This window comes from Natator depressus, chromosome 3 (genome assembly GCF_965152275.1).
Source record: "Natator depressus isolate rNatDep1 chromosome 3, rNatDep2.hap1, whole genome shotgun sequence".
NCBI lineage: Eukaryota > Metazoa > Chordata > Testudines > Cheloniidae > Natator > Natator depressus.
In genome coordinates, this window is record NC_134236.1 from 39,032,663 (window position 1) to 39,057,533 (window position 24,871).

General features: G+C 38.9%; 1 protein-coding gene across 1 annotated transcript in view; it reads right to left on the reverse strand.

The window, feature by feature from the left end:
- SNTG2 (syntrophin gamma 2) overlaps positions 1 to 24,871 on the reverse strand; it is a 452,341-nt gene that overhangs the window by 97,586 nt on the left and 329,884 nt on the right. Inside the window, exons 9-10 of the mRNA XM_074947749.1 lie at positions 21,586 to 21,713; positions 4,167 to 4,296 (exon numbers count right to left, since the gene is read on the reverse strand). Coding sequence (XP_074803850.1) covers positions 4,167 to 4,296; positions 21,586 to 21,713 — 258 coding nt within the window. The remainder of the gene's footprint in view (positions 1 to 4,166; positions 4,297 to 21,585; positions 21,714 to 24,871) is intronic.

The following is a 24,871-nucleotide window of genomic DNA, read 5'->3' on the forward strand; positions in this document are numbered from 1 at the left end:
ATGAGAAGGTCATGTAAGACGGTATCAAAAGACTTACTTAAGTCAAGATATACCACATCCACTACTTTCCCCCTATCCACAAGGCTTGATACACTGTCAAAGAAAGCTATCAGGTTGGTTTGACATGATTGTTCTTGACAAATCCATGCTGACTGTTATTTATCACCTTATTATCTTCAAGGTGTTTGCAAATTAATTGCTTAATTATTTGCTTCATTATCTTTCTGGGTACACAAGTTAAGCTGACTGGTCTGTAATTCCCCAGGGTTGTCCTTATTTCCCTTTTTATAGATAGGCACCATTTTTGCCCTTTTCCAGTCTTCTGGAATGTCTCCCGTCTTCCATGACTTTTCAAAGATAATTGCTAATGGCTCAGATATCTCCTCTGTCAGCTCCTTGAGTATTCTAGGATGTATTTTATCAGGCCCTAGTGACATCTAACTTGTCTAAGTATTTTTGACTTGTTCTTTCCCTATTTTAGACTCTGATCCTACCTCATTTTCACTGGCATTCACTATGTTAGACGTCCAATCGCCACCAACCTTCTTGGTGAAAACCGAAACAAAGAAGTCATTAAGCACCTCTGCCATTTCCACATTTTCTGTTATTATCTCTCCCCCACCCCCCATTGAGTAACAGACCTACTCTGTCCTTGGTCTTCCTCTTGCTTCTAATGTATTTGTAGAATACATTAGATCAGATCAGTACTATGGACAACAGCCTCATTCACGACACACCATACAATTAGTACAATGAATAAGGAAGGATTCTTTGGACCCTAGACCAGTTCACCACCCAGAGAGTGAAGTGACACAGGGAACCTGGAGAAAACAAATAAGTGATCATATAGTTACTGTATTGTAATGCATTCAAACTGGGGGAAGGTCATGGGTTGCACATGCAACCTTATTTTTGTCACTTCCTGACTTCTGACTTTGCAACCTCTATTTTTAATGTAGTTTTTTCTATATGAAATTCATGTTTATAAAAAAAATGAAGCAGCAAAAAAATTCCATCATGTGGTACAGGGATGTACACATTTTTATTCAGCAGGGGCACTAGTTAAAATATAATAAAATAATAGCTGCTGAATATCACTTTAATGAGTAGTATGACTAAATTTGTCCACTTTAATAAAATGAGATAAATGAGCTTCTGTTCTAACTAAATGTTTCCTTTATTTTTAAAGCAATCCTTCAACTTTTTGGCGGTAATGGGGGCACGGGTGGGGAAGCCTCTAGTTGTCTACTCTCATGTGCTACTACTTACTAGACAGCCACAGAACGCTGTGTAATGCATAAGGTGCAATCCATGAGGCAGAAACCTTTGCCTTATTCCATGTGCAATTTTTATGGTTTATAGTAGTAGTCAAGATTTTTTCAAGGACCTGCCTTAATCCACATTCACCCCACCTAGTGTGGGTAGGAAAGCAAGATTCCTTGGCTCCTGTCTCCGATCATATGCAGTTTCACAGATCATATTCCATAATTCTCTGTCTAGTGCACCTGAAATTTCACTGTGCTTTGCTTGGCACACTTGTGCACATATTGGAAACATGAGATGTTATCTACTCAATGGGAGTTTCACCTTAGTCTATATACACATACATATTAATTTACAGTGGAATTTTGGGTTATATAATGTTATCACTTATCAGCCAATATACAGGCATAAAGGACAATTTTTAAACTCGTATAATTCATCCAACTCAAATCCAGTGTTCACTGATCAGATGAATGATACATCCATGATATAGGAATTATGTCCCTATTCTGAGGCCAAATTTTAAATTTATTTATTCTTCTACTGAGGCTTTAGGGCTGTATAATAAAAAGGTACAGAAACAATGGTTTTCAAAGCAATTTTTTATTTAATTTTAAAAAGGAGAACATACTAATTTTAGGTAAAAGAGGTACATTTTTGAGAAAAGTGCAAGTACTTTGAAATGGGCCTCTGTAGTAGAAACACACAGGCAACCTTAACTATAGGTGTTGCCAGGTGTGCTGCCTATAATACCCTTCTCCTGATGCTCTGTTTAGGATAATAGAAATTAAGAGCTGTGAGAAGAGTTAACAAAAATCAAAAGTGATTTAACAGATGGTTAACTGTATACTATGGAGAGAATGCAGGGAACTGGACCAGATGACCTCTCGAGGTCCCTTCCAGTCCTACGAGTCTATGATTAATTCTGGGCTATTCTACAGCACTCCCTCCCAAAAACTGTCCAGTTAAACAGTGTTGTCAACTCAGCCTACAGGAGACCCTTTGACTATACACATTGAGAGAGAAGTAGATGCAGGTCAGGCTCCTTTCTACGCTGCTAGCTCAGCATAGTCTCAGTTCCCCTGCCTGTGGGCTCCTGTTCCTTCTCTCCCCTTAGAGGCTACAGGTTGTGTTGGGAAGCAGAGTACTGTAAAGAGACCAGAGAAGTGCATCTTTCTCCTCCGCTTCCTTCTTCTTCCAAACGTAAATATTCAGGGTGTAGGGCAAAAGGGAAGGGGATGTAGCACAGAGTGCCACACTGGTGGAAAGGATAATAGGAAAAGCAAAAGAACTTGGGGAATGGGATGGGGAGAGGACTTCTTCAAGAAAACTGCAGCATGTGTTCTGTTTGTAAATATGATAGTTACTATCAGGCTTTTTGCATGAAGCTCATTTTGGATTCGGCAGTAATTAGTAGTGCTGAAAGAGTCAATGCGTTCTCCTCCTCCATATCCTGTTCTTCTCCACCATGACCCTTTAGTTCCTCTTTCATGCCCCTCCTCTCCATCTTTCTCCTCAGAAGTAACTGTCTCACAGTAGCATCATAACAATTCAGACATGCTCTTGGTAGACACACTGACATTCCTAGGTACCCTCCTGTAGCTGGACAACAGCTGACTTCCTCTGTACTCAAAGATAACATGACCACCCCAGGTCCCCTGACAGCCTGACTTTGCTGAAAATGTTTCTGTGAATTAGGTCACTGCTTTGCAATGAGCAGAAGTTCCTGATTGTGATGAAAGACCTATGCTGGCATGGCCGATATTAGTATTGTCTCCTGGCATCAGTGTGGCATCTAAATAGATCCTTTTTGGTTGAACTCTCACTCCACTGTATGTACGGATGGTAAAGTATATTCCAAACAGAGCAATACTTAATTTACAGGCTTATTGAGATGTTCCCCAGACTGCAGGTCTGACCCAGCCTGTTAAGGGAATTTGATCATATCCTTCCCAACGGGGAATGGGAATGTACATGCACATAAGATGTACTATTGTGTTACTCTGGTGATCAGTAACAGAAAATTGGTGGAGATATGAAATATTGTGGGATCTAGCAGGGGTGGCCACCATGGCTCACAAACCACATGCAGCTCTTTTACAGTTAAAGGGCAGCTCCCAGAGCCCACCATGCCCCCCCTCTGCCTAACAGATTGGTGGGGTTTCTGGGGTTTTGGGATTGGGGTTTCTGCCCTCTGGCAGGGTCGTGTGGTTCAGGGCTTCAGGTGCCTCTCATGGGGCAGAAGCCTCAAGGTCTACCACCCCGCCGCAGGGCAAAAACCCTGAGCCCTGGCAGTTGTGCCCCATTGGGCTGAAGCTGTGAGCCCCGACATTACAAACTTTACTTTTAAATGTATAGCAATATCTTAATTCTGATACAAGCACCTTTTTACTGGTACAACTGTGACCACACTACAGGATTGTAATGCTTTAGCTACATCAGTTTCTAAACTCATTATAGCAGTAGAAAAACTGCATATAGACCAGCCCTAAATTACACTGATTTACTTACAAAGTTTCCCTTCACATACTTCCAAAACAAGTAATGCAAACTTCTGAAACCAGATTTCAAGCATACTTTAACTGCAAGAATTTAAAAAGAATACATTTAGGCCTTATCCAAAACTCAATGAAGTCAATGAAAAGACTCTTCTGATTGGGCCCTACACAAATTTTGAAAATAATAAAGTCACCCTGAGGTTCTGTTGTTCTCTATTATATAATAAGATTGTATTTTCTTGGAGATTTCAAGGTAAAGTGTTATGCTATTACAATTTTGTTTCTTCCCCCTCACTCTTTTGTTTTACATATTATACCTTAAATACGAATTATTATACTATGTTTGGGAAATTAAAAATAATTTAAATATAGCAAATGCAGGAAAATATGCAGAAAGTAACGTACATTTTGAAGTGTCAAATCACTGATGTTTGTTGATAATGCTCTCAGCCAGTCAGCACACTCCTGCGCTGTATAAAACTGAAGTATCCCAGTACTAACTCCATCGAGTGCAAGCACTTCAAATGCATTAGATCTGCAGTAAAAAGAAATATATATAACAAAGTTTTCATAAACTATCCAATAGTTCTCAATCTTCATCTGATTTTTAGAACTTTTTACAAGTTTCATTTTTCAAATTTACAAACAGAGAGAAAAGCAACAGAAAAGGGGAATAATAACCTACAGTATCAGGAAACACAGACACAGTAAATGGTTTATCTTTATCAAAGTTTATAAGTTTTGATTAATTATTCACTTACTGTTGTATAATTTATATGTATATAATCACTAAACTTAAGATATTTTATTAAGGATGCATCAATTAAATCTAAGTAAACAATTATGCAACCTCTTGCCACCAGAATAAATGTTTGATACTCTAAAAACTTACAACATGAGTCACAAAGCAAATATCTTCATCTATTTTTAATTTCTTGAAGTGCTGTAGGTTTAAAAAAATTACAAGCAATCATTCTTTAGAGCTCATTTAATGTGTATGAAAATCCAAATACTTTATACTTCTTCAAAGGGGCTCAATATGAGCACCCAAAAACTGAGGCCACCACTAAAAACGTAGACCAGACTAAATATGTTACACTCTTCTCTACCTATAAAACTGTGTTCACAAACAAAGTAGCTATTTGGCTGATAAAGATTGTGTGTCACTGCTTTACACTCAGTAGATACTGTGACATTACCAAGACTTATAAGAACTTTACACACCCACTTTAAATCACTCTACAAAAGCTCACGTCACCCATCTCTGACTCAAACTAAAGACAAAACCCTCTATGTAACGCAGAAGTCTCCACTTCAACAGATGAGTCAACTTATGGAATTTTTCCTACTTTGGCATGACAAAGTATTCTTGACCAGAAAGGAACAATCACTGAATACATCACACGTAAATGATATCATTGAGGGACCTGTAATTTATGCTGCACAGTAGAAGAGGCTGAAGACCTTCAGATCTTGAAAGATTTGTACTGCATGATTACCACCAAAGAACTCATTGGCTCTGAGAGGCAACATATCCACACATCTCTAATATGTCTATCACTGTAGCATACTAGCAATTCTTCTTTAGGTCTGTCAGGAGGATCAGGTTGAGAGAGTCTAACCTTTTAAGTCTGTGTTTTAGGGAAAGTTGAATTGAATGTGAAAGACCATATTTCTGTTTTGTAGGTGGCACGGGGAAAACAGAGGTGTTGCGGATGTGGAGAAAAGTCTTGGAAGAAGGATATATTTGCCCTTTAGTGTTTAATATTTTTAATTTTAATTGCTACAGCTCTCTGTCTCTGTTATTGATCTCGGGTACATGCTATCCTTGCCAAAATACCAGAGTCTGCTCTTTCTATTTTGAATCTGTCCCCTTTTCCGGGATTTCAAGTATTTGTAGCCAGAAAAAGAACTCCACAGGATCTTGGCTTTCTCTTCCCTCAGGCAGTCCAATTATCCTTATCTTGTTGTGTCTATTACCACTTTCATTATCTTCATTATTTTCTCGCAGATCATAACTTTATTTTCTAATGACTGCAAGCATTTCTGTACAGTAATGTTTGAGCCCTGCACTGTAGCAACCAGCTTCTCTCTACCCTCAAGCTGCTCCCAAAGGCTATCCACTCTCACTGTGAAATTAATAAGTGATTGCTGCCAGGTATTTTGCATTTCTTCAATGTTAAAAGCTAATGCTTTTGCTAAGTTAGGAATGATTGCAGCTTCCATCTTGCCAACTAATTCCCTTATCTTACACAAAGTAACTGTTGAGCAGTAAAGAATGTAGAACATGGAGAGGGAAAAAGGAGCCAAAGGAGAAATCAAGGTGAGTAGGAGGGGAAAAGTGTGTTTTTTGCTCTTCAATTATTTTGCAAAACACTTCAAGAGTCCGTTGAGTATAGTACAATTATTCTGATAAAATTAGATCCACTTAGAGGCAGTGTGGCCTAGTGAACAGAGCACTGGACAGGGATTCAGGAGACGTGAGTACTATTCCTGACTGCCATTTGTCTGCTAGGCCAGTAACTTCACCACACTATGTCTTATTTTCCCCATCTGTAAAATGGAGATAATGATACTTTACCTCCCTTTGTAAAACACTTTGAGATCTACAGATGAAAACTCTATAAAAGTACTGGATATTATTATTAGATTGGAGATTACAGAAAGAGAAGGCCAGAGAGAACATAATCAGAGGTATGAATATTCATTTACCAGATGAATGTTTCCTAACTGAGCTTGTATTAATTAGATGCAAAATGCTCACTGCAGCTACTTGTCTTCCCCAGATTTAAAGGACCAACAACCATAAAGATATTCTGAGAAAGGCTCAGTTGAACTCAGATTCAGCAGTCACTGGGAAACCAGCTGTTAGGGAAAGGTCTGAATTCCAACCCTTCTGAGGGCCAGGGATCTCAGTAGATGGCATCCGAAGGTTTTTAAGGCTTGTGCCTGCTGTGTTTGAAATAGTCATGTCCTTTTGATTTACTCTAATATTATGTTTCCTTAATACAAATCTGAATGCTTGTCTAACAGCAGCTCCTTCCTCCATTTAAAGTTTCCCACTGCAGAATTACAAATAGACAGACAGACTAGATTAACCTGGGATCCTGATCAGTGGTCAAGCCAGTTTTCTTTGCTGTGTTTTGGTACCTCCTTTGCTTATGCCATTATCTAGAAACTTGGTCCTATTAGTCTATGTAGCTTTTGAGTGAATTTTTATTTCCATCAGTGTGGATTATGACAGGATTAGAATGGGAGTTCCCAGAGAAGTTTTCTAGTAGGGCCTCTGTATTACTTCATCTCTCCATAAATGGAAGTTAAAATCCACTAATTTTTTTAAAAAGAAAAAAGAAAAGGAGTACTTGTGGCACCTTAGAGACTAACCAGTTTATTTGAGCATGAGCTTTCGTGAGCTACAGCTCACTTCATCGGATGCATAGCATATCGTGGAAACTGCAGAAGACATTATATACACACAGAGACCATGAAACAAAACTTCCTCCCACCCCACTGTCCTGCTGCTAACAGCTTATCTAAAATGATCATCAAGGAAGGCCATTTCCAGCACAAATCCAGGTTTTCTCACCCTTCCCCCCCCCCCAGACACACATACAAACTCACTCTCCTGCTGGTAATAGCCCATCCCCTCTTTGAAACCTCTCTTTATAATGCGCATGATAATCAAGGTGGGTCATTTCCAGCACTAATCCAGGTTTTCTCACCACCCCCCCCACACACACACACACCCCTCCAAAAACCACACACACAAACTCACTCTCCTGCTGGCAATAGCTCATCTTACAATGTGCACAGCAATAATCCAAGTTTAACCAGAACGTCTTGGGGGGGGGGGGGGTTGTAGGAAAAAAACAAGGGGAGATAGGCTACCTTGCATAATGACTTAGCCACTCCCAGTCTCTATTCAAGCCCAAATTAATAGTATCCAATTTGCAAATGAATTCCAATTCAGCAGTTTCTCGCTGGAGTCTGGATTTGAAGTTTTTTTGCTTTAAGATAGCGACCCTCATGTCTGTAATTGCGTGACCAGAGAGATTGAAGTGTTCTCCGACTGGTTTCCACTTCAATCTCTCTGGTCACGCAATCACAGACATGAGGGTCGCTATCTTAAAGCAAAAAAAACTTCAAATCCAGACTCCAGCGAGAAACTGCTGAATTGGAATTCATTTGCAAATTGGATACTATTAATTTGGGCTTGAATAGAGACTGGGAGTGGCTAAGTCATTATGCAAGGTAGCCTATCTCCCCTTGTTTTTTTCCTACAAACCCCCCCCCAAGACGTTCTGGTTAAACTTGGATTATTGCTGTGCACATTGTAAGATGAGCTATTGCCAGCAGGAGAGTGAGTTTGTGAGTGTGGTTTTTGGAGGGGTGTGTGTGTGGGGGGGGGGGTAGTGAGAAAACCTGGATTAGTGCTGGAAATGACCCACCTTGATTATCATGCGCATTATAAAGAGAGGTTTCAAAGAGGGATGGGCTATTACCAGCAGGAGAGTGAGTTTGTATGTGTGTCTGGGGGGGGGGGGAAGGGTGAGAAAACCTGGATTTGTGCTGGAAATGGCCTTCCTTGATGATCACTTTAGATAAGCTGTTAGCAGCAGGACAGTGGGGTGGGAGGAAGTTTTGTTTCATGGTCTCTGTGTGTATATAGGTTTCAGAGTAACAGCCGTGTTAGTCTGTATTCGTAAAAAGAAAAAAGAAAAGGAGTACTTGTGGCACCTTAGAGACTAACCAGTTTATTTGAGCATGAGCTTTCACTATGCATCCGATGAAGTGAGCTGTAGCTCACGAAAGCTCATGCTCAAATAAACTGGTTAGTCTCTAAGGTGCCACAAGTACTCCTTTTCTTTTTTCTTTTTGTGTGTATATAATGTCTTCTACAGTTTCCACGATATGCTATGCATCCGATGAAGTGAGCTGTAGCTCACGAAAGCTCATGCTCAAATAAACTGGTTAGTCTCTAAGGTGCCACAAGTACTCCTTTTCTTTTTTCTTTTTACGAATACAGACTAACACGGCTGTTACTCTGAAACTAATTTTTTTGGTAATCTGAATTTTGCATCACTTCATAATTCTGGGTAATGACCAAGGATGCTTGTTTGTCATGGCTAATGCCGGATATGTCATGACTGCGTCAAAACACGACTAGGATTTTATAGAAAAGTCATTGGTCACATTAGTGCAAGCAAAATACATTTTATTTTAAACTAAAATGGTTTTCAATCATTTAATAATACTAGCTAATAGTTTAAAACCACTCAAAGATGCAGGTCACTTCCTATACTCTGTATTTCAGTAGTCTGAACATGTAAAAAGTCATAGAAAAAGTTCACTCAGTAACAGATTGGCTTGGGTAAATATTTCATAGGTGAAGTCTTTTTTTTATTATTTGTTTTGTTACCAAAGTCAGGGTATAATATACAGCCATGGTACTGTGGCCTAGAACACATACTAAATCTTCAGCTGTCAGAGTGAGGAAAATTAGTCTCAGCACCCAAAGGAGTGGGAACCTGATGGGGGTCTATTTATGGTCTTCAAGTATGGGTGAGATTATCGAAAATGGCTTATTCAGAAGAATTCCAAATACAACCAGTAAGTCAATTGAAATAGAGCAGTCAGGGCAACCCTACAAAAATGCAGTGTCTGAGACATGACCCTTTTTTCATCAGTATTGTTTTTAAAGTTAAAGATTGACTCAGCAGTTGAATTCACTCATTTTGTATGTTCTTCCTCCTTGTCCTCACTATTTCAAATTGCCACATGTAAACATCATGCAGAGGGTACAATTAAAGTATCTTCCTTTGCACTGGGAGCAATGATATTACCAGCATGAGTACCTATTCCCTTCACTTATAATAGGGGTATATCATTAGAATATTTTACTTGCTGGTTAAAAGGCAAAAGGTAGCTTTCTAACTATGTCCACTATATGAGAAGTTTTCTATAATCTATTGAACAATCATCTGATAAATAAGATGAATTGTCATTTTTTAAGTGAGTGATGTGGGGCAGTATTTTTTTCAGGTACATAAAAGAGTAAAGGCATATAAAAGATGGAAATGCTTTCAGAACATATGCGCCTGTTGCTCACTTTGGATAGTGTATTTCTGATGAATGTTTGACATTAATCCTCAATCCTTTTACAATCAAATTGTTCAATTAAATCTAAGTGTGGTAAGTATTGGGTGTCTACAGGCTGAATAAAGTGTAAATATCGAGAGGGACTACATAGAAAAAATATCAAAGTGATACTTAGTCCCAGTGTGGTTCTCCCTGAGAACAGGAGCTACTTGAAAATGCAAACACTGAAAGATGGCATATTTAGTATATCACATTGCTACTGCACTCTGTAGGATGCAGCTGTGTCTACCAGAAGTGAGCTTTGTGGGTGGCATGTGAATACAGTGTGTTTATTTCTCTGTGTGTTCTGTAATAACAACATAATGTACTTGGCTATAACTATCAGTTATACAAATTAGGGCCCCAATCCTGCAAAGACTTAACTTTAAGCACGTGGGTAGTCCCACTGAACTCAGTAGAAATGTTCAGGTATTTAAACATAAGCATGTGCAGAGAAGCCTTTGCAGAATCCGATCATAAGTCAAAACAAAATTGTCAATACTTGTTTGGAAAGTGTAAGATGATTGCTGAAATTAAATAAAAAAAATTATATACAAATATCAGATAGGATTTGGTTTCATTCACCTTAGTGAATCAATTGGCAAAATAGATGTCAGTACAGTTAAATAATCTTTTAACTTTATAAAATCAATGCATTTATTTATAGTTTATTCTGAATCATTAGGATGATTGGAATCACATGCTATTTCTTAATAGCTTCTTAAGCACAATGGGAATGTGTGGGAGAAGTAAAAGCCTTCGGTAATAAACCATCCTGCTCCATTCTATTTAAGTCTTTGTAGGCACACTGCATTTATCTTAATGATGACTTTACGGCTGACTTGGTAGGTCAACTCCTTCAGTCTTAAGGTATAAAACATGTGTGTCTCTAGATATTCCCTGACCCATAAAATGGCTAGTAAAATCTAGATTTAGATAATAGCTACCAGCCTGCCCTGTCAGTTTGGTGCCAGTCAGGTAGTTTCATCTCCTACCCTGTAGGCATTTTGGCAGCAGGACGGTCTACAACCTGTGAAAAACGTACTGCATTAATCTCTGTCACTGCCACAGTAAGCCTCATGTACTTTGTGGTTAAATTATGGCAGATGATTACTGGTTAAAGACTTTCAGTTCTCCATGTAACGTGCACGCGTAACTCCCATTACTACTGATAGGACTTAAACATGTGTGTCTGGGAAAAACAGACCTCTATGTTTGACAATGCATGACAGATTTACTGCATCCCTCTCCATAGTTCTGCTTTGAAGTTTCCAAACTCAAGGGTTTTTGAAGGGACATTATGACAATGCTGGCATAGATTGTCTACACAGTTTATTATTATTGTGCTAAAGCACAGTTATTTTTAACATAATATGAAGCAGAGAGATTTTCTTTTCTATGATAAACTTCTGAAAACAGGACATATTAATGAACAAACTGACCAATTATAATGCCCAGAATGTGATTCATAAAGTTTTCTTTTTTGCAAAGGAGAGATTTAAAATCTAAAACAGTCAGCTTCTTCCAGATTCACTCTTTATATTTTAATGACTGATTTACAGTAATTGCACTAGGAAGCAAGCAGATCTGCCAGGGCCTCAAATCCTTTTTAGTCCTCTCCTTCAGGAGGTCACTGATCCTGATGCATTCCCTGAGGATGGTGGGAAGAAGTAGGTCTGCTGACCAGGGCCTCTTCAGGATGATCCTGCCGAAACATTGCTGTCCTTGGTGCACTCCTAAATGATGATGGTGGTAGGAATATGTAGATCCAGATACGAGCTGGTTGAATCATTTGTTGAAAATATTTTAACTGCAATTTAATCCTTTTCTTGGTTTGTAAGAGAACCTTGTTTACAACATATTCATTGTTGCATTCACTGAATAGCATGGAGAAGCAATTTTCAGCTCCTGGGCTGTTCATTTCAACTATTCATTAGTTGTTATTCATGATGTGTGATTCTAGCTATGTTGTTGATATATAACTGTGGTATCTAAACCTCTTACAGACTTTCTGTACTATAACCTCACAATCTCTTTATTGGAGAGTTAGCATAGGCATGCAAAGTCCCTGGAATAATTACATTTAACAAAAGCTTTTTGTTACTGGAAGAGGGGATAGAAGAGGGTACAGCTGAAGCTCCTCTCCTGCTGTTGGTGCAGCTTTGCTTTCCACCTATGGCAATTTTTTTCAGAGATACCTGTTGAGACTGGTGCAGCCTCACGTTGGAGACGCTCTCTGTGGATGTGTCAAGAAACTCCTACTCATGCTGCCAGGCAGCACAGTAACTTTGATGCGCTATTTATCTTCCTAACACCCCGGTGACATAGGAAATTATTATTACCATCTTCATTTTATAGATGGGGACCTGAAGCAGAGAGACACTAAGGCTCAGCTCCTCAAAGGTATTTAGGTGCTAACTCCTACTGATGTCAATGAAAGCTAAGAGCTGAACTCCCTGTCAGAATCTGAGCCTAAGTGTCTTGTAAGGCAGCCTGTAGTGGAGCAGGGAGCAGCACTTGGGTCTCCCAAGTCCCAGGCTATTGTTCTAACCACTGGACAACCCTTTTTGTGTAAGTGAACAGCCATGCATGCCTCGTGGTTATAGCTCTACTCACTGACTAGATGACTGAAACTTTTAAAACAAGAGAATCGTCAATAGAGAATATTGCACTTTTGATACATGTTGTCAGATGAATCATTCAAGATAAAATGCCTCAGACTTTTAGAATTCACAGACATGTTCATCAATATCTGGCAAGCATTTTCCTGTACACAATGCAGACTCCCAGAAAAAAATGTATAAAGCCACGACCTTATCCTGTGCCACATCCCCTCTTAATAATCATTTCTGCTGAGAGGAATACAGAACACTGCCAGTCGAGAACAGCTAGGCAGGTGACCAGTTCGATTATGCACACAGCTAGTATATCTAAAACTGCTTTATTATTCCTACCTCTTTCTCCCGCTGACTCCTATCTGTTTGTTTGTTTGTTTTATCCACCAGCTGCATGTTATCATTATCCTAAGGTTACAAGATCTTTTAGGTAGGGACTAGATGCCTAAAAGAAGTTAGGTGTTGTGACACCGAGAATCACAGCACCTAACTTTTACATGCCCAGAAAATCACTGCAATTCACAAAGCCTGAGTTAGGTACCAAGGTTCCCGATCCAAAAAATGCGGAGAAATAGGGTTGTGATTCATATAAACCAGCACACTAGGCAGGAAGCCATGTAAACTTGCCAATAGATAGATGCCTAAGTCTGGGCTGCAAGGAATTGTTATTCTCAGCTGCGAACCCTCTCCTGGAGTTAGGAACCTATGCCATTTTTTTTAAGAAGCCAGGAGGAAGAGATTGTGGTGCCCACCTTATAACTTTTAGCCCAGTGGCTAGAGCAATCCGTGGAATGTGGGAGACCCAGATTCAGTTTCTCCCCACACCCTGCCAGAGGGGGAGAAAGTCACAGTATAAAATGGTGGCATTTTATTCAACAAACCTCTTCTCTATGTTTATCCTGACTCAGATTAACTTGTTTTTATGAAAAAAGTCATTTTTCAGTCTATTTTGCTTCTGTCAGCACTGCAGAGTCTAATGCAGCTAAGAAAGTTAAAAGGATTCTCTTCATTACTGTACATCATCTTAACAGATTTAAATTAGCTGCAGAGGTTAGGATTCCAAAATGTGTTAGTAGTAAGCACTATCTGAGAATAATTGAAATGAAAGATGAGAAATGCACTAGGTGATTTTGTCCCTCTCCCGGTCAGTGCAAGGTATTGCCAGCTATATATTGAAATGTATCCTAACACGCTGTTACTGTTTTCTCTGAAGATACTGCATTGGCTGAGTTCCTGCTTTTAGCGGTAGTACTTCTTCACCAAGGCAGGTGGGATCTCCTTTCCTACTCAAGAGTTTTTGGCTGTTTTCCATCCTCCAGCCTTCCCATTAGAGTTGGGAAATGAAACATTTGTTTTCAATTACTGACTTTCCGGCCATGACATCCATATGCTAGGATAGGTACAACTCACATTGAATGGTGTTGTGTGATTTGAATTGGCTGCTTATTGATTTCTGGATATTGTTCACGCTATTGTTTATTAACCTATAAAGTGTGGAAGAACTTGGCACCCAGGTACACCAGAGAGCAACTAGGTCTGAATTTGTTGATCTGCAAATGATTTTCTGTACCCTTTAGGAGAGAACAGAATGGTGAATAGTTAAATCAATTTTTCAGTTGATGTGTGGACAGGATAAGCTACAGAATTAGTTGGTTTTGTAAGAATTGTGCGATGTACAATTATGTGAGAAGTGCCTAGAGGATGAGGTATGTGCCTTTCAGGTATGCATATATTAAAATAAGTAAATATTTCTAGCACAGTTTAACAGGGTATTCTGAGTGCCATAAGGAAGATGTATGGCTTCTCACAATCCTATTCAAGCAGAAAGACATCATGGGACTCATCTTTTTCAGGGATCATGTGACTGCAGGCTACAAAATAAGATTTGCTGAGAAGAGGAAGCAGGATATCTAAGATAGCTCCTGCTCCCCAGTAAGAAAGAGACTAGAGAGTAGGCTGCACCTATTTTGGGGTCTTTCTACAGAGAGAAAAAGAGAGATTGATCTCTGGCTAATATAAAATGTCCTATCAACTCAGAGGAAAATTAAGGTACAGTGGTGAGGGGAAACTGAGGGAGTCACTGCATCACTATGGGACACAGTCTGACCTCCATGTTGAACTACTGATTTTTGGAGGTTAGGGAGCACTTTGCTTTCTGTTCCTGATAAACATATTAGATGAAGAGAAGTGAAGCAGAACATATTAGATGACACAGCGGCACTGGCAAGTTGCTTTGTATGTGGAACCTAACAGTGCCTCAGAGGATCAACAGCCTTTGAAAGCTAGGGGATTTCTCTTCTGCTTGTGCTACAGGAGCAAGACCCAGGAGTAGGAACCATTTGAGTGATTCAGAGAACACCATCACAGGGCCTAACAACATCAGCCACACTATCAGAGGCTCGTTCACCTGCACATCCACCAATGTGATATATGCCATCATGTGCCAGCAATGCCCCTCTGCCATGTACATTGGTCAAACTGGACAGTCTCTACGTAAAAGAATAAATGGACACAAATCAGATGTTAAGAATTATAACATTCATAAACCAGTCGGAGAACACTTCAATCTCTCTGGTCACGCAATCACAGACATGAGGGTCGCTATCTTACAGCAAAAAAACTTCAAATCCAGACTCCAGCGAGAAACTGCTGAATTGGAATTCATTTGCAAATTGGATACTATTAATTTGGGCTTGAATAGAGACTGGGAGTGGCTAAGTCATTATGCAAGATAGCCTATCTCCCCTTGTTTTTTTCCTACAAACCCCCCCCCCCAAGACGTTCTGGTTAAACTTGGATTATTGCTGTGCACATTGTAAGATGAGCTATTGCCAGCAGGAGAGTGAGTTTGTGTGTGTGGTTTTTGGAGGGGGGGTGTGTGGGGGGGGGGGTGAGAAAACCTGGATTAGTGCTGGAAATGACCCACCTTGATTATCATGCGCATTATAAAGAGAGGTTTCAAAGAGGGATGGGCTATTACCAGCAGGAGAGTGAGTTTGTATGTGTGTCTGTGTGTGTGTGTGGGGGGGGAAGAGTGAGAAAACCTTGATTTGTGCTGGAAATGGCCTTCCTTGATGATCACTTGATGATCACTTTAGATAAGCTGTTAGCAGCAGGACAGTGGGGTGGGAGGAAGTTTTGTTTCATGGTCTCTGTGTGTATATAATGTCTTCTGCAGTTTCCACAATATGCTATGCATCCGATGAAGTGAGCTGTAGCTCACGAAAGCTCATGCTCAAATAAACTGGTTAGTCTCTAAGGTGCCACAAGTACTCCTTTTCTTTTTTATTTTTACGAATACAGACTAACACGGCTGTTACTCTGAAATCTACAGGAAAGTAATTTCCCCTTTAACTCCATTAAACAATGAAAGGCCAACACCACCAGGGGTTCTTTATTGCCAACAGAATGTTTAACTAAGTTCCAGTTAACTAAGTTCCACCTCAAGATGGACTAGGCCTTAAAGAAAATGGTTTGAAAATGTTCCTGTTTATTTTCTGAAAGTGTACCGCGTCTTTATCTGCAGTATTCAAAAAGCATTTTTTTTTCAGTTTTCCCAGATGATGTGTTGCACTGAGATACTGGTGTCATATTTCCTCAGTCATATTTATCCTAGCAAACAGCACACCCTAACAAGTCTGAGACAGCAGTACAGTGCATTAGAATTTGGTGTATTGCCAGCAAGCAGAACAAAAGGTGAAACAATTCTCCTCCCTCTTAAAAACAAAAACACCACACTGGCTGTGATCAGTTAAGAACAATAATATTGTCATGAAAAATCCTCAGACACTATTAATATTTCAAATCCAAATCAACCAATTGTTTTGCCAATGTGATAATTTGAAAACACTCTGATATTCATGGGGTGGGAAATACTGTACATCAACTGGGAATGTTTTCTCAGCTATATGGGTGGTACCATTTACTGACCCCTCCCCCGATCTTTCACAAATTCTGTAGCTTTCTTATAATAATATAACACTAACATTGATACAGAGTAACAAAGAGACCACATTGACATCAAGTGACTTAGCTGATAGCATTTTTTTCTCATCTTTAGGTTGACAGAATACAGCAGTGACACTAATCCAAAAAGTCTACATGTTGATTTGGCTGATGTTATTTTGTTAACGGGTCCTCATTCATGCAGAAATTTAGTGTCCGGTACACTAAATGTAACACATTCCTAATGAATCTCTTTTAAATTAAACTAGATCAGATGTTAAAATATTCAAAGCCAACTATGGCAAATCAACATATTGAGTTAAATGTTGAGAGAAGTCATTTGGAGACACCAAGAGGGTATTACTAAAAGTAATGGGATAAATAAAGGAAAGCGTAGGATGATTAACAAGGAAAATATCCCAACAGGCGTTTTAGAACTAGAGCTGATTGGATAATGAAAAATCATATTTGCAAAGATATTTGTGAATAAATGGATGATCTTGCTTCAAGAAGAATAGTGGCACAGGTTAGTAATTCAAACATTTATGAATAATGAATATCATTTCTTTGTTCCAGTAGCACCTCAGTGTCCCAGCTAGGGATCAGTGTCTCTATTGCACTGTGCAAACATGCAGTAAAGCCACAGGGCTGGATGCACAAAGGAAGTTGGTGCCTAAGTCCATGTTTTAGGCACCTAAGTCCCAATTTTGGGACCACTGCAATGCACAAAACTCCTGTCAAAGCCCTGTAGGCTTCTTGGCCTCTAAGTTTTCAAGGAGAAAGTTCCCTAGGGCCCTATGTTTTTGCCTCAGAGTATGCTCACTGCCATCTAATTCTAGGTATCCAAAACCTGTCTTCCAGCTAAGTCCCAGAGCGATTGACAAACCAGGGGAAGATAGGCCTTTGGCTGCCTAACACATGTGCGGGTCCTGGTCTGGCAGGCTTGTTCAGAGGCCACCTACCAGATTGGTTCCCATTCAAAATCTGGCCAGAGGAGGTGATGCCCACCGTATAACTTTTAGCCCAGTGGTTCATAGTAGTCTCCCAAGAGGTGAGAGACCCCCCGTTCAAGTACTACACTTTAGTTATAATTTTTTTAAAAAGGGTAATTAACAATCAAAGAGGAAGGTGCCATCCGGTGACACAAATGAGCATGGAAAGGATCAGCTTTCCTGTTAAAACTAAGCAAGGTGAATACTAAGGTACTTATGATTTGGAAGAGAACCAAGATGAGACTTTTAATCCAATCCCACTAAAAGTATAGTAGAATCTAGCTTGGCAGACAGAATAAACAGACATGGTGCAATAATAATAAGACCTAACTCTCTTACAGCACTTCTTATCTGTAACTCTCAGACTGCTCTACAAAGGAGGTAAGTGTAATTATCCTCATTATCATTATTAAAGAGAGGCAAACTGAGGCACAGAGAGGTGAAGTGATTGTCCAAGGTCACTCATGAAGCCAGTGCCACAACCAGGAATAGCATCTATATCTTCTGAGTCCTAGTCCAGTGCACTATCCACTATGCAACACTGCATCTCTCATGGTACCAGTGCAAAACATGTCTGATACAAACAGAACTCAAGAAAGGTCAGCACAGAGTTATAATCAATAATGTCAACACACTGACATGATATTCTTTGTAAGACATTATAAAAGGAACAGCAAAGACAAACTTGAGTAAAGTTGCACATAGTTTAAAACCCTACGACAGACAATCTCAGTTTTGTTCAGATACCTGTCTGAAATGCTTGAAGAAAAGATTATTTACAGAAAGAAAGAGAAAAAGCTGAAAATACACCTTACTCACAACAATCATGGTTAAAAAAACAAAACAAATAAGATCAGCAAGGTCATTTCAAGTTGCTGTAACAGTCAGACAGCAAGAATAACTGGATTGACGTCTGCCCTGTTTATGACAGTTTGTATAACAAAGCAAATTCACGAGCAAGAAACAGAATATCTGAAAGATTTTTCAGAAACGTAAGATTGACTTCTTACATTGCCTCTTACTAGTTTCTTACTTGTTCAGTGCAGATAACGTGTTTGGTGCCATACAAAGCAATTTTTCTCTCGTCCCTGAGAGAAGATGTAAAGAATCTTAAAAAAAACTTTTCAAAACAGCATCAGACCAGCAGGCACAATTAAATTAAGGCTAATCTTTTAAACAGCCTACTAAGCACTGAAGATCTTATAACCTCCTATAGGTAAATATTTTGAAAACGCCGGCCAATTATTTGTTCTTCCCTTGCTTATAAAAATATTTCTTCATAGTATTATATTTGGCTTTTGGTGTGCACCAATTGGCAGGTATTTTCAAAATATTTTTCTATTGGAGGTTAACCTTGGACTGCCTTTCTACAAAGTAAAATTACAATGGTGTTAAAAGAACATAATTTTGATTGCAAAGTCAAGCTCTTGAAAGTTAAATAATTCCCAGGCAACCTGAATTCTGTCTCCTTTTGCTTTAAGATAGCTTTAAGTAAATGATCACGTACAATCAGGATCTATGCTTCATTCAATGCACGGGATGATGATGCTCAAGGAAAGAGGCAACTATTCAAAAATTCTTTTCATTCTCATCATTCAATGTGTGGCCCAATCTGATCCCTTACGTATTGCATGCCATCCAAACCCTGAATACAAAATTATTCATTTCCTTGCCGTCTTTTTTTTTTTGAAACCCACAGTGACTGCATGTGTAACCAACGTTAATGAATGTATTTTCACAATTTGCCTGGGAGATAAATTATTATCCCACCCTACAGATGTCTTAAGTGATTTGCTCAAGGTCATGCAATGAAACAGAGGCAAAGTCAAGGTTAGAACTCAGTCTCCTGACTCCCATCCATGTGCTCATTCCTCCAGACTACACTGCCTGACTGAGAATCATAGACTATCAGGGTTGGAAGGGACCTCAGGAGGTCATCTAGTTGAACTCCCTGCTCAAAGCAGGACCAAGCCCCCAATTTTGCCCCAGATCTCTAAATGGCCCCTTCAAGGATTGAACTCACAACCCTGGGTTTAGCAGGCCAGTGCTCAAACCCCTGAGCTATCCCTTTCCCCTTTTGGGTTCCCTTCATGACACTCCTGGACCCAGCACATGGCCCCAACAGCCCATAGACTCATAGAATATCAGGGTTGGAAGGGACCTCGGGAGGTCATCTAGTCCAACCGCCTGCTCAAAGCAGGACCAATCCCCAATTTTTGGCCCAGATCCTTAAATGGCCCCTCAAGGATTGAACTCACAACCCTGGTATGTGAATGGTACTGAGCATTCACATTTCCCAGTGACTTCACCTGCAATTAGGGTGTCAGGCCCCAGATGCCTCAAGTCAGGTGCACAGGAAATGAGGAAACCACATTTGGTGACCACGTGTCACAATTTTAGCTAACATGACTTGCTTAACGTCACACAGGAAGGTAGTCTGTGGCAGAAGTAGAGACAGAAGTTAATTCTCCTGCATATGGCTCATTGGGGATTGAATTCTAGATCTCTCTCAGTACAAATTTCTTTACTGCTTTTCTCTCTTCAGAGACAGATTTAAAATGTGTCTCCTCCTCAAGCCAAACCGTGGCCACTGGGAGCTGCGGGGGGCCATGCCTGCGGGGTCAAAGTAAACCCAATGTCTCGCAACCTGCCTTTGGATTACCTTGATGGGCCACATGCCGAAGGTTGCCAACCCCTGTGTGAGTTTTATTTTTTAATGTTGTATAAATCTAAAGCCTTCTTTACAAGAGTTTTTTTTTTCCCTTTAGGAAACTGTTAAAACTTTGATAGCATTTAAAAAGTGGGTGAGAAATAGCGTTCTTATCTACTGTTTTACATAAACTGTTTTTTCCTTTTAAGTTAGGATGTGTGTGTCTGTGTGTTTTGTATAAAGTTAAAGATTTCATTATAAAAGTTTTCCTCTAGGCAACACTTTAAAAAACATTGTTTTTAAAAAAGGTGAGTGTGTTATGTGGTTTTTTTGTTGTTGTTGTTTAAATGAGCCAAACAATTGTTCTTATTAAACTCTGAGATTAGGACAAGAAACAATGGGCTTAAATTGCAGCAAGGGAAGTTTAGGTTGGTCATTAGGAAAAACTTCCTAGCTGTTAGGGTGGTTAAACACTGAAATAAAATGCCTAGGGAGGTTGTGAAATCTCTGTATTTGGAGATGTTTAAAAGCAAGTTAGACAAACACCTGTCAGGGATGGTCTACATAATACTTAGTCCTGCATGGAGTTCAGGGGACTGAACTAGAAGATGCCTGCAGGTCCCTTCCACTCCAATTATTCTCTGATCCTATTAAAAGTGCACATGACTGGATACGGACTTGGAGGACGGGACAAATGCAAAAAGGGTGTGCGCAAACCTGTCAAAAACACATGGTGATCAACCCTATCAAACATATTACTACTAGACCTTATTTTTTCTTCCCTTTTCTTTAATAAACTTTATTTTTCCTCTCTTTCTTTAGTAAACCTTTTTGCTCTCTTTCTTTAAGAGCCCTTATTTTTCCTCATTGTTCTTTAATAATCTTTATTTTCTTCTTTCTTTAATAACCCCTTTATTTTTCTCTCTCTTTCCTCTCTGTCTGTAATAACCTCCCTTATCTCTCTCTCTCTCTCTCTAATAACCTCCCTTATTTTTTATCTCTTCTCAGAACCTGCCTTATTTTCTGAATTATCTAAAAATCTATTCTTCACACATAAAATCACATGCACACAATGATCCCTAACATTCCCCATGGAAAAAAAAAGTAACAAAACCCGTATTTTCCCCCAGATGGCTGACCACACTAGAAGGGTATGTGACCAGACTGAGAACTGGCAGACAGGATGTAAGGCGAAAAAGGGGTATGGAAACCTCTTAAAAAGACCTGGTGATGAATCCTATCTTACTTACTTACCCTATCTTACCTACTTATTTTATTGCCCTTTTTTACTTTTTCTTTGTCTTCAACAGTCCTCCTATGCATGTTATAAATTACAAGAGAAAATAGGCAGCATGGTTTTGTATAATAATATGAACTAAAAATTTTAATCTCTCAAGTAAAAGCATTCTTCCGCTGCCAACACCTTCACAATAAAAATGAGGTGCAGTTAGTTAACCCACTTCTTTCCCTTTCAAATTACAAACCTTAATTTATCTGTTCCAGCTTTGTATCTTGAGATTCGAGCTATCAACAGAGGAACTGATAGGGTGTCTAGCCAGCGCTTTTCATATTTTGGTTCATTAGCTATGGGTGAGGAGGGCGATGATGGAGCCTGTAGAGAATAAATGAGAATCAGTAAGCACAGTCTATCAGTTCATACAGTACAGAAAGCACTGAAATGCATCTAGAGCTGTGCTCTCTTCAAAAGCTAGTAACACATAGTAATATAAATTGTTAAGAAACAGAGTTTAGGAGAGAAATTAAAATAAGCATTTATGTGAAAACAAAACAGAGATCTTGGTGCTATGCCTGTGTTTTGATTTTATTATTTGTGTGATGTTAAATTCATTTATGTTTTAATTAAAATTTGAAGGCCACTTCTAATTGATGATACAAATAGGCTCATTTTAATGTCAGTGTTTTACTCATAAATCTCCTATTTTTCTCCATCCAAATTCTTTCTGATTACAACGTAAGATCACTCCAGGGTAGAACTTCATTTGGAATGTGTTTGTGCTTTCCCTTAAATATCTATACACAATCGTCAAGAAAAAAACAGTGCATAAAATATATTGAAGTAAGGACTACTGCAATCATGCAACAAATTTTGCATATACTGATACATTATGACATTTACCCATGCCTTCATTTAGCCACAGATTTGAAAATCCTGAATCACATGTTATACCTAAGGCAGGAAATATTCATATATGGACTAGTAAACTTTGAGAGTTTCAATTTTAGAGTTTTGTTCAAAACCATTACATTGGGCATTTTCTCTCCCTGAAGAACTGGATACATGGATCCTGGGATACCTGCAGAAGGCAGGATCCTCAACATTATAACAGCAACATGTGATGTGCATCAAAGATTTTACAGATTTTTGAGGATCTGGGTAAAGTGGAAATTATTGTTGATTTGTTGATTTGGGGTGAAAATGATGAGCACCCCAGCATTCCAAAGAAAACCTTAAATTAAACAGGAGCAAATGTGAGCTAAAAACTGAATTAGATTAATAATTTAGGACACACATTCAATGACAAAGGAGCTCAAATCAAACCTAAGAAAGGAGGTTTTACAGAGGCTCATGAGCATGTTAATATATCTAATCCCTAATTTATCACAGTGAAACCCTTCATTTGAAATACCGCATGAAGATATTACAGAATGGAACAGCAATGATTAAAAAATAATTCTTTGGGGAATTAAAAAAGTTGTCACAGAAGCACAGGTACTGAAATACTTTGAGATTAACAAAAGGCCCAACATTTCAGTCGATACAAGATCACATGAATTGTGAACTGTTCTTCGATAAAATGATGGCCCTGAGGTATGTACTTCTGTAGCACTCACTAAAACACAATAAAACTGAGCTCAGATTGAGAAAGAAAAGGTGGTAATTGTTTTTGGTTGTGAGTGATTTCATGAATATGCTTATGGACAGCAATCAGTTGAAGCAGAAACAAACTAGAAACTTTTGGAAACCATTGTTCAAAGCATCACTTAGATTTCAGAAAATGATCACGAAAACTGAAAAAAAAACCCCACCCTTAATAAATGTGAAATACAGAACCAGCAAGGGGCTTCTTACAAAGCAAGTAAAAACAGTGAAAGTTATCTAAGAGACATGGTCCCCATTACTGTAATATTGAATATTTAACAATTTTTTATTTATCCTCACCACACCCTGCTGGGGTAGAGCAGCACTATTTCACAGAGGAGAAAATGAGGCCTGGCTGGCACTAAGTCACTTGCAGGAGGCAATATAGAAAATTTGTGGCAGAGCAGGGAATTGAACCCGGAGCTCCCAAATCCCAGGTTATTTATAGAAGAGCTTCAAGAAGAAGATTTTGATGCCAACGTGACTGGAGTTCTACCCATTTCTAAAATAAGACCCAACAGGAAACAAAATGACCCAGCCTGAACACTGCCAACCCTAAGCATTCATTAGTCAGATGGCCAAAAAACTAAATAACAAAAAACAAACACACCTTAAAATTCATGACTCTTTAAAAAAGTAATACACTCTGGGTTCTCTTTATTTGTGTCTGCTTTTTGAGCTTTTAGTCTTCACATTTTCAAGCTTTTCTCTACAATCAGCAGGGCTGAACACTTATTTTTTTTAAAAAAATTAAAGCTGTATTCTTATGTAATAACAGGCATCCTAGGAGATAAGGGTTTAAGAAGAACACCAATTACCATGAGACTAATAATAAAATTGCTTGGGTTGACAACACTGCAACCTACAGCAGCTTTTAGACTGTAAACTCCTTGGGGAAAGGAACATCATTTATTATTTGTGTACAGTGCCTAGCATAATGGGGTTCTGGCACAAGTGCTACTACAGCATGCATATTAAGTAAAAATACTACTACTACTATCTTTAGATAGGTTTCAGAGTAGCAGCCGTGTTAGTCTGTATTCACAAAAAGAAAAAGAGTACTTGTGGCACCTTAGAGACTAACCAATTTATTTGAGCATGAGCTTTCGTGAGCTACGGCTCACTTCATGCATCCGATGAAGTGAGCCGTAGCTCACGAAAGCTTATGCTCAAATAAATTGGTTAGTCTCTAAGGTGCCACAAGTACTCCTCTTCTTTTATCTTTAGATAGTAATTCTAGATAACTATCCAATACAAAAACTATTCATCTTGTAAGCATAAAAACGTACTGGGACCATTGGATGAAATTGCTACGTACATTGGGATTCTGTATAAATGATATTGTGACATATCACAGTCCAAGATTGGAAATGCTAACTATAATTCACTATATCCATCTGGATATTGAGAAATGTAAGAATAAAGTAAAAGTCTGTTGTGGCTAAGTCTGACTCATGCCTAGTGTAAAATGTGAAATAAATATAGGAAACAGACTGGAAAAGGAACACTGAAACCACATGAAATTCCCAATCACCTTGGTACAAGATTGGAACTGAGCTATTTGAATTAAACAGCAATGCTTACGGTAAGTTCTTTGTGGACCACTAATTCGGTTTACACATCAGTGTTGTGATGACGCGTAAATTAATTTGCTCACCATGAGATTCCAGCTGAATTACTATCAGAACTCACAACTGGTTCACTCAGGCAATTTTCTTTAATATGTCAGGCATTCCTCATCAAGCCCTTATTATGCCCCAGAGATGTCAGTTGATAGAGTAGATAACTTGATTTAAGCAAAACCATGGTAGATTCAAAGGATCTACATTTTTCATTGTTAGACTAGCCACCTCACAATGCTTCATGAGGTTCACCCATTCAAACAGAAG